Here is a 17657-nt window from a genome sequence, read left to right as displayed (position 1 = left end):
ATCCAGAGACTGAGCCCACATCTTCTATGTCTGTATGCAGGTCAGGAAGCAACAGTTAGAACTGGACATGGAGCAACAGACTGGCTCCAAATAGGAAAAGGAGTATGTCAAGGCTGTATATTGTTACCCTGCTTATTTAACTTCTATGCAGAGTACATCATGAGAAAGCTGGGCTGGATGAAGCACAAGCTGGAATCAAGATTGCTGGGAGAAATATCAATCATCTCAGATATGCAGATGACACCACCCTTATGGCAAAAAGTGAAGAACTTAAGAGTCTCTTGATGAAAGTGAAAGATGAGAGTTAAAAAGTTGGCTTAAAACTCAACATTAAGAAAACGAAGATCATGGCATCTGGTCCCATCACTTCATGGCAAACAGATGGGGAAACAGTAGAAACAATGAGAGACTTTATTTTTGGGGGCTCGAAAACCACTGCAGATAGTGACTGCAGCCATGAAATTAAAAGACACTTGCTACTTGGAAGAAAAGTTATGACCAACCTAGACAGCATATTAAAAGCAGAGGCATTACTTTACCAACAAAGTTCCATCTAGTCAAAGCTATGGTTTTTCCAGTAGTCATGTATGGATGTGAGAACTGGACTATAAAGAAAGCTGAGAGCCAAAGAATTGATGCTTTCAAACTGTGGTGTTGAAGAGGACTGTTGAGAGTCCCTTGGACTGCAAGGAGATCCAACCATTCCATCCTAAAGGGAATCAGTCCTGAATATATTCAAAAGCAGAGACATTACTTTGCTGACTAATGTCTGCCTAGTCAAGGCTATGGTTTTTCCTGTGGTCATGTATGGATGTGAGAGTTGGACGGTGAAGAAGGCTGAGCACTGAAGAATTGATGCTTTTGAACTGTGGTGTTGGAGAAGACTCCTGAGGGTCCCTTGGTCTGCAAGGAGATCCAAGCAGTCCATTTGGAAAGAGATCAACCCTGGGATTTCTTTGGAAGGAATGGTGCTAAAGCTGAAACTCCAGTACTTTGGCCACCTCATGCGAAGAGTTGACTCATTGGAAAAGACTCTGATGCTGGGAGGGATTGGAGGCAGGAGAAGAAGGGGACGACCGAGGATGAGATGGCTGGATGGCATCACTGACTCGATGGACGTGAGTCTGAGTGAACTCCGGGAGATGGTGATGGACAGGGAGGCCTGGCGTGCTGCAATTCACGGGGTCGCAAAGAGTTGGACACGACTGAGCGACTGAACTGAACTGAACTGATTTATTGGAAGGACTGATGTTGAAGCTGAAACTCCAATACTTTGGCCACCTGATGTGAAGAACTGACTCACTGGAAAAGACCCTGATGCTGGGAAAGATTGAAGGCAGGAGGAGAAGGGGATGACAGAGGATGAGATGGCTGGATGGCATCACTGACTCAATGGACATGAGTTTGAGTGAACTCCGGGAGTTGGTGATGGACAGGCAGGCCTGGCGTGCTGCAGTCCATGGGGTCGCAAAGAGTCGAACATGACTGAGTGACTGAACTGAACTGAATTCTTATGTCTCTTGTATAACAGATGGATTCTTTACCACTGAGACACCAGGAAAGCCCATTGTACCGAAAATCATGGCTCCTGGAGACACAATGGGGGAACTTGGACTTGCTTCTTATCCAATGTGTACCTCCATTTTCTCATCTGTAAAATGGGAGTGACAATGGAAGCTGCTTCTTAGGGCTTGTTGAGAGGTTCAGATGTATTGCCATATATGGGAAATTGTTTTGTTCTTTGGTCATTAAGTCGACTGACTAGACTAGCCTGTCAGGCTTCTCTGTCCATGGGATTTCCCAGGCAAGAATACTGGAGTGGATTGCCATTTCCTTCTCCAGGGGATCGTCCTGACCCAGGGATCAAACCTGCGTCTCCTCCACTGGCAGGAAGATTCTTCACCACTGAGCCACCAGGGAAGCCCTATATGGGGGTAGCACTCAATACATGTGTTCATTTAAAACAGTGCACGGTGGACAGGAAGTTCCATGGCTCTTGCCATGCTGTCGCTGCTGCATTATTAGCTAGAAGTTGTATCTAGACCCAGGGGTTTCAGGAGCCCTTTCCTGAAAGGGCGAGGCTAGGGAGGAAGGGTGATGTTACACATCTTATAACAGGGGAGTTTTCGGGACATAATGGCCCACACATACCACATTGATATAGCACCCTGCCGAGGTGGATGTCCTTAGATGCATTTAAACTAGTGTGCTTAATCAGTATCATAGACTGGAATCAGCACCATCTCAAAAATAAAACATAGGGTTTCTAGCACCATGGGAAATGTCTTATTCTATAACATTAAGCAGAAAACACATGATTTACAACCTTTGCACAGCAGAATCTCAACTCTGTAAAAACCAAATATGATAAGAAAAAAAAATGGAGAAGGAAAGCTACACAGCTCTTCAGAATAACTGCTTTTGGATCTTTTCTTAGTAGAATCATTAAGAAGAATATAGTCCTTTGCTCCCCCACCCCCACCTTCCACTTTATACTTCTGGTACTTTCAAAGGCTCCACAGTGATTGTGCAATCATTTCAGAATCACAAGATAATAAGAGGCACTCTTACCCTGACAGTCTGGCCAGAAGTAGCCCTTGCAGCACTTGGGGAGCTGTATCACCAGAGTGCAAAGTTGTCTGCAGCCTTCCAGGTTCCTCTTGAAGGGCAAGTCGTACAGACACTTCTGCTTCTGGCCCTAAAGGAAGAGATCCAACCATCCCTCCACATTCCATCCCTGTACTTGAACTCTTGGGCTCTAGTCTGCCGTCTAGTGGAAGATCCTAGGTACTGCCCAAGTAGAAAATGGGCCTCAAATGGCCAAGAGCCCTGTGCAGGGAATTCTTTTCTCAGGGGCATAGAGAGGCAGATGAATGGGGCAGGGGGCAGAGGTGGAGTCCACGGACAAAAGTGTTTGCCCCATTTTAAGACAAAGGACTTGGGGGCCTTTAGAGCTGTTTGAAAAAGACGAGTTTACCTGGGGAGAAAGTGGGGAAGACGTAGCTTTCTATCCAGAGAGAGGTCTGGCAAGCCCCCAAGATCATCAGTAGAGAGGGTATGGGGTTACAGTTCATTTTTGTAGGGGTGTTTCTGTTAGAGGGGTTACTAGTAGGGTAGAAAGAGCTTGACTTTGGAGTAAGCGCTTAAACCAATATTTAACTAGTACTTACTATGTGCCAGGCTCTGTACGCACATTTGAAAACTTACTTTCCTAATAATCACACACAGAACTATTATTAGCTCCATTGTGCAGGGGCAAAAGCATATAGATTAAGTGACTTGTCAAAGATCACCCGCTGGAATTTGACCCCATAACTGTGGACTCCGAATTTCATTGTCTTAACCATTACTCTTACATTGTATTTTAGGCTCTAAGCCTAGCTTTGTTTCTTATAGCTGTGTGGTCTTGGGCTGATTGCTTACCCTCTCTGAGACTCATTTGTCATAAACTGTAGTAATTATTTTCCTGTATTATAATGGGAACAGAGGATAATGTCAAAACAAAGAGTCCAACACAGAGCCAGGGACATAAGCAGCAACCAACTAAAGGCAACTATTATTTTCATAATTAGCATTATTTTTGTAACTCCTTCTAGGTCTTTAATCTCATGACTCTTCTAGATTTTAAAAGTGGGCTGACAGTTTCCCTGGGCTCAGAATGTTTACACTCTCATCCCATTGGCCTGACTGTTGAAAGAAAGACATGAATTAGTTACACACAGTTATAACACACCCACAGACGCACACAGATGTGTGCACATCCATACCTATAAGGAAACTGGGGTCTAATAAAGAAACAAACCTATCACTCTCCAAACATTATCACTGTGTTCATAGTTACCTTTGGTTTAGTCCACTTGGGGCAACTGGGAGGAGAGATACAGTTTCCACAACTCCCCTAGTATGCAAGAAAAGAAACACTTAAAAATCCAGAATATTAGGAAACAAAGCAAATGCCCCTGGTTGTTGCTATGATTATTTGACTAAGAACTTAATCTTGGTTAAGATTCAAGCTATGATTAAGAATATAAAAACAAGTGCGCTACAATTTTGCCATAGAGAATTCTGAAGGTCTGTCTTGGATCTCAGCTCCTTGGTTTAGTTCTTTGAGGTGATAAGTTCCCTATCAGATGAAAGGGCACCAGGGCAGGGTCACACGGCACCCAGCACAGCAGCCATGGGGAATGTGGATAGAAGTGTCAGTTTCCTTAGAGATCAGCTTCGAAATGTTTGCGAATCACATTCTTTGATCCTTAGTCTTCTAATCTATAAAATAGGGATACTAATTCTTGCTATTGATTTTCAGGGGATTTGTGAGGAAAAATGATTACCTGAAAAAAAAATGTGTGTATATATACTTTGGAAGTTAAGAAGTTAACAACTGTTTTTTCATCTCTTACTTTGGCTGATTGGTATTCTAGTAATCTAGGTATTTATCGAATCCTATAAGTCACCTGGTATAGAAATCAACTGGTCACAGACCTTGCCATTTAAGTCACTTCATCTCTTTGAGACTCAGTTTCCAAATTGACAGAATGGAGTTGATGATCACTGCTTCTACCATTGGATAGGGGTAAGATGGGCATTGAGCAGAACAGTAGGCTCAAAGGTTATACTCAATAAATGGTACTGCATGGATGAACGAGTGTGAAATGCACATGTGCCTCACACAGTGCAGGGCCCAGGACAGAGGCTCAATCAGCGTTAGTGCATGAACAAGTGAATGGAAGTATGGGCAGCATATATTAGATATTAGAACCATATGACACGGCCATTTTTGTAGTCATACTCTGTCAAACATGGCAGTTTCACATGGTTTATTCTGGCAGAGGCTCAAAAACTGCTTGTTGAATGGATAAGTGAATGACTGAGTAGATGGGTGGGTTTGAAAATGACTGGCAGAACAGGGCATACTGTTGGTCCCCAACAGCTGCTCACTTAATGGTGAGGGGATGAATGGGTGGGTGGATAAATGAGAATGGGCAAGGCCTGTACAGGACTGAATAGATGCTTGTTGATGGTGAATCTGAAAAGCCCTGTCCTGTGGCCTCCTGATCCCCTGGTTCCCATGTCCGCTGGGGACCAGCCCTCTGAGTCTTCACAGCAGGGTCCACGCTAGGTCACAAGGGCTGTTTGTTGGCCCAAGGTCTCTTTCTACAGTAGTGTTTCCAGGACTGACCGAGACATCAAAAGTGGTAAAAGTGTCGCAACGGCCCCCCAGGGTGGGGTCAATCAGTAGACAGTCGATACCATAGGCCACACCCAAGTCAAATAAGAGCTCCCGCTGCACAATTCTGCAGGTTTGGCTGTTCAGGAAGAGGTCGCCCTGCGAGACAGGGAGAGAGAGAGGGTGAACAGTCAGTGATCCTCAGACTTCTCCTCTTCTCAGGCCATGGAATGTGGCCAGAACCTACCAGAGTCAGAAAGAACTGATACGTATTGATATCAGCGTCTGCATCACAAATGCTCAGAATGTATTATTATTCCCAAGCACTGTTCTTTGTGCTTTATCTATGTAAGTTCCTTCAGTCCTCACAGCCACCCTACAATGTGGCTACTATTGCTGGTGTTCTCATTTACAGAGGAGGAAACTGAGGCAGTGAGTGGTTAGGCAACTCACCAAGGGCACACGTCCAGTAGGTGGTGGTGTGGATATTCACGCCCAGGATGGCAGTCTCAGCGCCCCACTCCTGGCCACTCAGCAATACTGCTCCATCAAAGTATAGATGGTAGTGGTGGGGGTGACAAGGTGGAGCAGATGTGGCCTGACCCTGGCTCAGGATAAACTTGGTTGACACGGCCACTTCACAGGCAGTTACCCAGTTTTCTTATTTAGTGCCAGCACCTAGCAAAGCTCCAGTACCACTTCCTTTCCAAAATATACAGTGACGGGCTTTAACCTTATAATGACAGCAACTTCTCTTTCACATGCACTAGGAGAAGGCAATGGCACCCCACTCCAGTACTCTTGCCTGGAGAATCCCATGGACACAGGAGCCTGGTAGGCTGCAGTCCATGGGGTTACTAAGGGTCGGACACGACTGAACGTCTTCACTTTCATTTTTTACTTTCATGCATTGGAGAAGGAAATGGCAACCCACTCCAGTGTTCTTGCCTGGAGAATCCCAGGGATGGGGGAGCCTGGTGGGCTGCCGTCTATGGGGTCGCACAGAGTCAGACACGACTGAAGCGACTTAGCAGCAGCAGCAGGCATTGATGCTTTTGAATTGTACTGCTGGAGAAGATTCTTGAGAGTCCCTTGGACTACAAGGGGATCAAACCAGTTAATCCTAAAGGAAATCAACCCTGAACATTCATTAGAAGGACTGATGCTGAAGCTCTAATATTTTGGCCACCTGATGCAAAGAGCCAACTCATTGGAAATACCCTGATGCTGGGAAAGATTGAGGGCAGGAGAAGTGGGCAACAGAGGATGAGATGGTTGGATGGCATCACTGACACAATGAACATGAGTTTGAGAAAATTCTGGGAAATAGTGAAGGATAAAGGAGCCTAGCGTGCTGCAGTCCATGGGATCTCAAAGAGTCACACAACTTATTGACTGAACAAGAAGACATTGTCTAAATCATGCTCTAGATACATTATTTTGTTTAATTCTTGCAACAATCTTTGAGCATCCCTTCCTAAAGTCCACACAGCTAGTAAATTGATGGATATATTCCCCACCCCCACCCCTCAATAGGAAGCAAAATGCTTTTAGAAAGTTCCATGAAAAGAAAAAGACATCTCAGTAGTGTTTGATAGGACGCACACAGTGTGATTCAGTGGGAAGAACACTCGAAAACTGTAGGTGAATCCTCGCACTTTCACTCTTGCACTATACGAGTCAGTCCCTAAACTTCACTGAGGGGTAACTTTTCACCAGGTGGATAGGATTAGTGATTACATTGCATATAAAGTTTAACTAAATGGTACTCTGAATGCAAAGTGCTCTGAAAGCCTTATTAGCACTCAGAATGCTGCTAAGTCGCTTCAGTCATGTCTGACTCTGTGTACCCACAAGGCTCCCCTGTCCCGGGGATTCTCCAGGCAAGAATACTGGAGTGGGTTGCCATTTCCTTCTCCAATGCATGAAAGTGAAAAATGAAAGTGAAGTCGTTCAGTCATGTCCGACTCATAGCAACTCCATGAACAGCAGCCTACCAGGCTCCTGGTCCGTGGGATTTTCCAGGCAAGAGTACTGGAGTGGGGTGCCATCACCTTCTCCGAGCACTCAGGATGAACAGTTGACATTCTTCTTTTGATAAGTGCCCAGTTCCTATGGAGATAGTGTAGCTGATCTCAAGAGTATAAGTACATTGGGATAACTTTCCAGAAGTTGGGGTGTAAAGATGTTAACACTCTTTGGATTCAGGAACAAATTTAATGCCATTCCAATCCAATCATCAAGAGGGATTCTTGCTTGTCAGAAGATGTAAACAAAATGTTGTCTGAGACTTCTCTGAAGGCTCCCTGAAGGTAACCGACTCAGTTTGGAGGTAAATCACTTTTTCACTTTCTCCTGCTTAGAAAGTAAGTGTGATGGCTGGACCTCCAGCAGTCATGTTGGACCTTGAGGTGACTGTGAGACTAGAAATACATGCTACAGAGCAGAAAGACAGAAGGAGCTCCCTCAGTGAGCTATCATACTAACTCTGGATTGGCTACTTGTAGTCTTTTTTTTAAAGAGAGCTAAACCCTTATATATTTAAGCCACTGTCATTTTCCATTAAATATAAGATACAGGGTGTAGCTACTATTATCCCACCAAATCTACTTATCATGTGGAATTACAGGAAGGTAATATTGTCAGGAACTAGCCAAAGAAGGTGAAAATTGCAAATTTTCTCTCTGTTTGCTGATCTAGGTAGATATGGCCCAGAGCTGGCCCTGACTGCCAAGAGAGGGCTGGAGGGGAGGCTGCAGAGGGGCCAGGAAGGAAGGGAAAGCAATGACTGCGTTCTTTCTTGTTTCAGGGAAGTATCTCACACTGGAAAATAAATCTTCTGAAAAATCAACCAGAAGCTACTTTCTACAAGTGTAAGGGGGGCTTCCTGACACCTGGTGAGGGCTTGGGCTGGCCAGGATTCATCAGGGTTTCATATCCACTTATTCAGGGGATATAGTCATGAAAGCAGTGAGAGAAAGAACTTGCTACCAATGTGGGAAAACGTGAAACATCTCCTGGAAGTGGCAATGGTTGGGGCATGCATTCTCTGCCCCTGCCCCCGCTCTGGGTGACAATACTCACGATGTCACTGCCAGCTCCACACTTCACACTCAGCTCAGAACCTTGCAGGGTCTTCCAGGTAGCAGATCTGGGGAGATCCACTGCCAAGACCTGTAGGAGTGATGGGATCACATTAACACCCTGAATCTGGGTTGAAGAAGGAGCTTTGCTAACAAACCAAATTTAGATGCAAGATTTTTTTTTCTGAGTTCTAATAATTCCAGCTTCAAAATGACAGTAGACAGAATCAAAAGGAAGAATAAGTATGGATTCTCTAGGAAGTTGGCCTTTTTTCTGTAGGAAAGTCTCCAGCTTGTTTCAGTTACCCTTCCTTCCCCTTCTGTGTTCAGGAGTCCATGGAAGATGCTGTGTTGCTGCATGAAGCCTGCGGCAGACCAGGGTTAGGGAAATTGCATTAGGGCTCCGTGATGGGTTGAATTGTGACCCCTCAAAAGTTTCACTGAAGCTAGGTCCCCATTACCTCAAATGTGATCTTCCTTGGAAATGAGATCATTGCAGATGTAATTGGTTGAGATGAGGTCACATTAAAGTAGAGAGAGTGTTAGTCACTCAGTCGTGTCCGACTCTCTGCGGCCCCATGGACTGTAGCCTGCCAGGCTTCTATGTCCCTGGAATTCTCCAGGCAAGAATACTGGAGTGGGTAGCCATTCCCTTCTCCAGGGGATCTTCTTGATCCAGGGATTGAACCCAGATCTCCTGCATTACAGGCAGATTCTTTAATGTCTGAGCCACCAGGGAAGCCCATACCAGAGTAGTTGAGTTGAAGTCGCTCAGTCGTGTCCAACTCTTTGTTACCCCGTGGACTGTAGCCCACCAGGCTCCTCTGTCCAGGGGATTCTCCAGGCAAGAATACTGGAGTGGGTTGCCATTTCCTTCTCCAGGGGATCTTCCCAACCCAAGAATAGAACCCAGGTCTCCTGCATTGGAGGCAGACGCTTTAACCTCTGAGCCACCAGAGTAGGGTGGGCCCTTAATCCAAAAAGATTGATGTCATCTTAAGAAGAAGAGAGAAGAGGAGAGTGCCATGTGAAGACACAGAAACACACGGGGAGAGGACAGCCAGCCATGTGACAACAGAAGCAGAGACTGGAGGGATGTAGCTACAAGCCTGGGGTGCCGAGGATGTCTGGACACCACCAGAAGCCGGGAAGAAGGCAGGCAACAGCCTCTCCCTCAGGAATTCCAGCAGAAACAACCTTGTCAACACCTTGATCTCAGACTTCCAGTCCCCAGAACTCTGAGGGGATTTATTTCTACCGTTTCAAGTCACCCAGTTTGTGGTCATTGGTTATGGCAGCCTAGGAAACTAACACAGGACCTACAAATTAACCCAAGTGAGGACAGCAGGCCCTCTTGGATTAGATGTCTTACTCCTCGGGTGCAACGGTCCTGGCGGAGGATTCAGAGGGACAGGGTTTTAGCAAGAGCTGCCATGTTCCTACAGAATCCTGCTTTCCTAATCTCAGTAGATCGGTACATGAGCCAACAACTGGTCGCAGCTGGATGAATCCGTCCTTTGCCTAGAAACTCTGGAATTGGGGGAGAAAGAGTCCATCTGGGAGAAACTTGGGAACTGTCAAGAGACACTCTGCCTTGTGAACTAGGGAAGGGAGGGAGCTGGTCTGCAGTAGAAGAGGGGAAGGATGCTTTTGAGTATTGGTTAAAGTTAGGGGAAATAAAACAATGGTGGGGCAGAAAGAGAACCAGATGAGCTATACTCTTGTGGTCAATTCCCCACAGCCAGCCAGAGGAGGACACAGCGGGGGCAGGGGATGCTCAGACCTCCCAACACCACGGGGACTGAGAGGTAAAGACAATTCCTGGATTTGATCACCTCGAGGGCAACCTTGCCATTCCCGTCTGTGTGAAAACAGAATACCTTGGCATCTCGGATCACATGGAACTTCAAGTACTCCTTCAGCTTGTCCTGGTTGTCTTGGTTGAACAGGAAATCCTGTTGTTCACGGGGCAGGGCTTGGAGAGCTTGGTCACTGGGCCAGAAAAGTGTGACTGGGGTGTGGATGGGGTTTGTGATGACGCTCAGCAAGCCAGAGTCCTGAAACACAAGGAGTTGGTCAGGTGCGCCCCAAAGCCCAGCCAAGAAGCCCTGGCTCTGGAACCCAAGGGCCAGAGCAAAAGCCAGCCTGGGGCCCTCTCTGCGCCCGCCATGGGGCTTCTCAGGCCTTTGGCTAGTTTAAGCGAGATTCAGCCTGAAACTGGAGGCCTTCTTCACACTCCTGTCATTCTGACTCTGATTTTCTTAGAAAGTAAAACAGAAAAGCCAATTCTGGGCTTTGTTAATAGGGAAACACACTTTTTTTGCCACTACTCTCGTCCAAACGTTTTAATTTCTGGAAGACCCACGTAGCACTTTCCCCATATTTCCTTTAACAATGTGAAACCTACACAATATTGAGATACTTGTATATATTTCGAGGATTTCTAGATCACATAGACTCAAAAAAGAAATTGCCAGGTGACTGGCAAAGAATCACTCTGAGAATCTTCTACATTTTTTCTTGTACATCATATACATTTTTCCTTGTAGTTTTCCCAATGACCCTATGAAGTGCGTTATGAGTCCCTCTTTTTGAGACACAGAGAGCCTTTTAACTTGCTATAAAAGCTTGTGTTCAAGCAGACCCGATGCCCAGGGGTGGGGGCACTAGAAGGTTTAGGGAGTGGGTGGGTAGGCAAAGATACTGGTCTGTAACACCACTGGAGAGTCTTATTATGAGCACCTTGCAATCTCCTTTTCTAAAAAGCTCCCCAGAGAGTCCAAGCCCCAGACCCCTTTGGAAATTGCTGGTCTGCACAGAGGTTTGCAGTCTGTGCTATGGGGACCCTAGGGTTCTTAGAGACCTCCTGAGACTGCTGGGGTAGGTGGTGGAGGAGGTCGTGGAAGAACCTGCTCCTTCCTGATTATTCTCTGAAATCTTTGAACAAGAAGTTTCTCTACACAATTCGTGGGACTTGTCTCTGTCAGAAAAATGTGGTTTGAAATGTAATTTCTGCCTGTCTAATGGGCAGAGATTTCCCATCTTTGCCTCTCAGCTTCCCCATCTCAGTAAAGGGAGTGATCATTCCAGACATGAAGCCCCTACTTTAGGAATGGGCACATCCTAATTCCTTTCCCTCCCTCTAGCCTCAAATACTTTAACTTCTAACTCAGCGAGGAAACATTTGGGGGATGGGGTGGCAGAGCATGGCTTTGTTCTCCAGAACATGAGACTTCCTTAAAACCGCACAGCAGCTGGCTAGTGCCCCAAACAAAAACTGCGTAGCAGACAAAAAACCAAACCCCGTTAGGGAGGCTGCACCCTCCGAGGCAACCTTTCTCCCAGGCTTTTACCTGAACCAAGTTGCTAAATTTGCCATAGCCGTGGTTCATGGCCACTGTCGTAAGATTTTGCTGCAAAGACAGTAAGAATGGGAATGAAACTTTTATTCATACAGTTCACAAAGCACTTTAACAAAAGCTCAACTGAATGAAATGAGGGGAAGATAACAGGAGGCTCTGTAGGTTGTACGCCTGCCTTTCCGTATCACAGGGGCTGGATGGCTATGCTACGTTTTCCCAGACTGCCCCGCAGCTAGAGTCCCACATGTGGTATGGGATCCCCCAAGCAGAAGTGCTTGTGCAAAACATAGGCAGAAAGACACGACACGAGGAGGTGGTGGCTGCTAGCAGGGTTATTAGATCTTCTGATGGTCACAGGGCTGGAGGCATGTGGTGTGCAGACTCGTCTCCTAGTGATGGGGCCGGAGACAGAGGGCACGGGCAGAGCTGGTTCTGAACGGCCCTGTGGGGGAGTCAGGTGTCCTCCCTTCACAAGTGCCCCGGCTGCTTTGTCCCCAGCTGTGTAGTGTCTGAATTAGGCTCTCTTGCTTTCCAAGAGATTTGGTGATATACTTAACATCCTTAGAAACTCCTTTTTATTTAAATGAGATACAGTGGATTCGGCTGTCTGCAATGAGAACCCAACACTAATAAGTAACGAAAAAGTTGAAAGTGTCTTTTCTGTCCATTGAGAAGATGTTTACTTCCCTGGTGGCTCAGATGGTAAAGCGTCTCTCTACAATGCGGGAGACCTGGGTTCGATCCCTGGGTCGGGAAGATTCCCTGGAGAAGGAAATGGCAACCCACTCCAGTACTCTTGCCTGGAGAATCCCATGAACGGAGGAGCTTGGTGCAGGCCACTGTCCATGGGGTCACAAAGAGTCGGGCACGACTAAGCGACTTCACTTTCACTTTCTTAGTTTTAATGGTATCTGTCCATCTATCTGTCTGTCTACCTATGTGCCTACCTACCTGTGGATCATCTATCTATCATCTCTCTCATCATTGTTATCACCCATCTATGTAATTTCTCCATCTTCCAAATCTATACACAACCTGCCCTTGTGGAAACTAAGGAATAATTTACAAAATCCATTCAACTATTTAAAATAGTCTTTCACCTATTTACTTCTTACTAGGAATAGTACTGTGAATAAAGCTGAGAGCCAAAGAATCGATGCTTTTGAACTGTGGTGTTGGAGAAGACTCTTGAGAGTCCCTGGGACTGCAAGGAGATCCAACCAGTCCATCCTAAAGGAGATCAGTCCTGGGTGTTCTTTGGAGGGAATGATGCTAAAGCTGAAACTCCAACACTTTGGCCACCTCATGCGAAGAGTTGAGTCATTGGAAAAGACTCTGATGCTGCGAGGGATTGGGGGCAGGAGGAGAAGGGGATGACAGAGAATCAGATGGCTGGATGGTATCATGGACTCAATGGACGTGAGTTTGAGTGAACTCCGGGAGTTGATGATGGACAGGGAGGCCTGGTGTGCTGCGATTCATGGGGTTGCAAAGAATCGGACACGACTGAGCGCCTGAACTGAACTGAGGAATAGTATTTCTTATGGGCTTCTCAGGTGACTCTACTGGTAAAGAACCTGCCTGCCAATGCAGGAGACATAAAAGACTCAGGTTCGATTCCTGGTTTGAGAAGATCCCCTGGAGGAGGGCATGGCAACCCACTCCAGAATTCTTGCCTGGAGAATCCAATGGACAGAGGAGCCTGGCGGGCTACAGTTCATAGGGTTGCAAAGAGTCGGATATGACTGAAGTGACTTAGCATGCACGCAAGAACAGTATTAATGAGGTTTTGTTTTTTGGGGGGGTAGCGTGACATGTGGCTTGTGGGATCTTATTTCTCTGACTAGGGATCGAAGCCAGCATCTCCTTCTGTGAAAGTGCAGAGTCTTAACCACTAAACTGCCAAGGAAGCCCCAGTGAGGTTTTTAATAGTAACTTGAGACTGAAGCAGCAAAATTTAACTGTCTTGAACAATGCCTCAAAAGCAGAATTGAGATAATAAATTACATCTTATGAGTCACTCCATGCTGAGAATCTGACAATGAGTTCACCCACCAGAATTGTTCCAGAGGCATCTCTAGGGGTGATAAGCAAGTTTTGGGGAGACAGCAGTTTATCTATGACGTGGATGATTCCGTTTGTACAGATGATATCACTGGATATGATCCTGGCTTTATTATTTATCAACACCATGTCCTGAAATCAACCAAAAAAGAAAAAAGAGGAAATGAGCACAAAGAGAAATAGACACAAAATCACTTCTTGCAAAATATTCTGTGAACATATTAAATCATCATGACAGTGACTGTTCAAATAGAGCTGTGAGCAAAATCTGAAGATCCAAATTACTTAAGCATATATCAAGAATATAATTTTCACCTGGAGAAGTTAATAGCAAATAATCTCCAGTACTTTGGCCACCTGATGCGAAGAGCCAACTCATTGGAAAAGACCATGATGCTGGGAAAGATGGAGGGCAGGAAGAGAAGTGGGTGATGGGATGAGATGGTTGGATGGCATCACCAACTCAAAGGACATGAGTCTGAGCAAACTCTGGGAGACAGTGAAGGACAGGGAAGCCTGGCATACTGCAATCCATGGGGTTGCAAAGAGTCAGACACAACTCAGCGACTGAATAATTAACCAAAACAGTTATTTCACTGTGATTCTCTAATATGAAATAATAAGCTGATCAAAATCGGCTTCTCTTTCAGATGTCTTCTCTAGCAACCCCTCTTCTGACCCCACCACATACTTTTCCCCTTTGTCATGAATCCCATAGTCACCATGTGTTTCTTTTTGTGGTGAGGGAAAGGCATCAGTATGGTCAAGGATTTGAACAAAAGCTTTCATCCCTCCCCAGCTACTGCTGAAAGCAGTTCTCTTGACCACCTGAAGCTGCCTTGCCTCTGAGTTTCAATTCCAGCTCTAATATTAATATTTACTTGCTGTGTGACCTTGGAAAAGCTACTTAACCTGAGTTCAGTTTCCTAATTTTTAAATTGAGGAAAATAATAATATCTACATTATGGGATTCTGAGGATTAAATCAGTTAGTACATATCCCCAGTGGCTCAGGGATAAAGAATCTGTCTGCAGTGCAGGAGTCATAGGAGACACAGGTTTGATTCTTGGGTGGGAACATCCCCTGGAGGAGGGCATGGCAACCCACTCCAGTATTGCTGCCTGGAAAATCGCATGGACAGAGGAGTCTGGCAGGCTACAGTCCGTGTGTCTCAAAGAGTCGGACACGACTGAAGTGACTTAGCACACACACATCAGACACTTAGGATAGTAGCCAGCATAGAGCAGTCATTCCCACATGCGTAGTTGTTATTATTATTATTACTCTTATTGCTCTAAGGAAGAGGAAGGAGAGAGGGCCCAAGGAAAATGAGCACCTTCCTGAAGTGGCTTCTCCTACCTGAGACACGGAGATGACAAGTGACTCCCCTTGGAGAGAAGTAGCATTTGGGGTCAATTTCAGGTTTTCCAGAAGCAGCTGGTGGCAGGCGATCACGTGATACCGAAGAATCTGGGGCATCAGGCCCCCTTTGTCCCAGTCCTTAATCTGCAATAGATCCAAGGGTTCCAGCCAGAGCTAGCAGCCCTCTGGTTGGAAACATTCAATAAATGCTTGCTACATTATTACATATTAATGGATAATCCAGCATGAAGAGTCCAAGTGAATGTTAGACATTAAAGCCTCTGATAAATTCTGCAAGAAAAGAACCTATTTCTATCCCATTAATCTAGCATTCCTTTTTTTTTTTTTTGGAGGGGTGTCTATCAGGGTTTAAATTATTTAAGAATGGTTGGTCTTTCCCAACCTCCTACCCTATTTAGGGATGTCCTCTAGAAGTCTCTGCTAGTGGTGACCCCAAATCCCCTTGAATGCTTCTCCTGATGGGGGTTCCCACACTGACAGGCAACCCCTTTCATTGCTAGCCACCTCCAGCTGATTCTAAATCTCCTGCTTAGAAATGTCTTTCGTGTTGGTTCCAGGGTAATGCCCAAAGATTGTGTTCCAGTCCCAAAGCTCTTCTACCTACCTGCCTCTAGCTTCATGCTTACCTGGGATTCCTCATCAAAGGCTGCAGATAAAGGTGCCAGGACAGTGAAGGGGCCAGGGCCAATCAGGTCTCGCACAGAATGTTCCTGTGGGGAAGGCAAGTGGGGGCCACATGCCATGTATTGGGTTGGCCAAAAAGTTCATTCAAGCTTTTTTGTACTGTTGTATGGAAAAACCCAAATGAACTTTTCGGCCAACCCAATACCTAACATAAGTAAAGGCAGGGGCTCAGGAAAATAACAGAGAGAGAGAGTACACGATGGCAGAGGGGAGAGAAAAACTGAATGGGGAGACTTGTGTTTCATTTAGCCTTACATTCAGAATCACCCACTTCCTTAGACATGAAAATAATGTTCATTTTCATCTGGTTGTAGAATGACATATGTTGACTGGTATGAAAGATTTGAAAATATAGTATAAAAAAGAAAATAACTACCCATAATCCCACCACCTAGAAAGATGCCTGTTATTTCCAGATAACTTTTTGCCAGTCTGTCTCTTTCACACACTAAATGTTTTCTATGGTTGAAATAAGATTGCAAATGTAAGTAATATGACAATTTACTCAACTGTTCTGTGTTCTTGCCAAGGCTAAGGACCTATGGTTACTTATATTTTCTTCTAGATTTTACTCTTATAGATTTTTATTCTTTTTCTTCAATATCTCTGGACTGTATTCTGATGTATGAGAAGCAGAAAGATTTAACTTAATATTTTCACCCAAAGAGTTAGCTGATTGCCCTAGTAAAGCTTCTTGTCTCAACGGGTTGGATGGCAGTTTTTTCATAAAATACATTCTCACATGTGCAACAGGCAAAGGCAACCTTTATTCCACTCGTGTGCTGTCCACCTGGGGCCTGAGAAATTCACAGATGACCAACACAGACAGTATTGCAGAAATGTAGTTTCCAGGACTATCTTCTATCTTTACCTACTCCAGAGGTTACAGATTTAATCTCATATCTTTAACCCATATCAGGGGTTTGAGACTCAATTCTTCTAGTTTGACATACATACACATTCTTACCAGCAACTGGAAGTAAAACTGAGATGTTTTTGGATTCTTGGGAAGCTCCTGGAAACAAAGACAAAAAGGTCCACTTAATGGCTGTGAATCAAACACAAGAACAATAGAGGGTTATCACAAGGCAATTTCTCCAAGATTGAGAGAATCTACCATCTTTTTAGAGCTTAACAGGTGGCTCAGTGGTAAAGACTTTGCCTGCCAATGCAGGAGATGTGGATTTGATCCCTGGGTTGGGAAGATACCTTGGAGTAGGAAATGGCAACCTACTTCAGTATTCTTGCCTGGGAAATCCCATGAACAGAGGAGCCTGCTTATGGGCTACAGTCCATGGGGTCGCAAACAGTCTGACATAACTGAGTGACTGAACATGCGCGAATGCACTGCCAGGGCAGGCCTCTTAAACAAGTCTCACCTGTAGGCTCGCGACTGATGTTCAGAATGACAGTGTGGATATACTGTGAGTTCTCAAAGCTTCCTGGAGTCACCATCTGATTTACCATGAAAAGGTTCAGCCAGTTGTAGAAGTACCTGAGCTTTAAGAGCATTTCTGAAAGTTCAAGTATCAGAAAAATCTGTCATAGGTTTATGGCAGATTTATTTTCTCTACTAACAAGAATATTTGAATCAGCCAGAATGCTCTGATCCCTCTTTAAACCAAATAACAGGATGTTCACTTTATAATAGATAGACATCGACAGGTATCACATCCAAGCATCTCTGAACCAAGTACAGATGCTCAGGTATGTTCACACACACACACACACACACACACACACACACACACACACCAACAACAGCCTACATCATGGCCATGCGTTTGAGTTACTGTGTACTCTGTGCCTGCTACACACGTTGTCTTATTGAAATCTTATAACAACTCGCTGGGAATGCTACCATTATTTTCTTTTAAAGGCTAGAAAACAGGTATATCACAAAGAGGTGATATA

The 17657-nt window shown here is 45.1% G+C and overlaps 1 protein-coding gene across 1 annotated transcript in view; it reads right to left on the bottom strand.

Annotated features, from left to right (window-relative positions):
* Positions 1–17657, bottom strand: part of STAB2 (stabilin 2) — a 176736-nt gene that overhangs the window by 29014 nt on the left and 130065 nt on the right. The window contains exons 46-55 of the mRNA XM_013964034.2: positions 16711–16758; positions 15686–15769; positions 15036–15182; positions 13668–13808; positions 11604–11663; positions 10131–10307; positions 8252–8341; positions 5180–5326; positions 3842–3898; positions 2572–2698 (exon numbers count right to left, since the gene is read on the bottom strand). Of these exons, the coding sequence (XP_013819488.2) occupies positions 2572–2698; positions 3842–3898; positions 5180–5326; positions 8252–8341; positions 10131–10307; positions 11604–11663; positions 13668–13808; positions 15036–15182; positions 15686–15769; positions 16711–16758 (1078 nt within the window). The remainder of the gene's footprint in view (positions 1–2571; positions 2699–3841; positions 3899–5179; positions 5327–8251; positions 8342–10130; positions 10308–11603; positions 11664–13667; positions 13809–15035; positions 15183–15685; positions 15770–16710; positions 16759–17657) is intronic.

Source organism: Capra hircus, chromosome 5 (assembly GCF_001704415.2).
Source record: "Capra hircus breed San Clemente chromosome 5, ASM170441v1, whole genome shotgun sequence".
In the NCBI taxonomy this organism is placed as follows: domain Eukaryota; kingdom Metazoa; phylum Chordata; class Mammalia; order Artiodactyla; family Bovidae; genus Capra; species Capra hircus.
The sequence above is the reverse complement of the archived record's forward strand: the minus strand, read 5'-3'. Positions and strand labels throughout refer to the sequence as shown.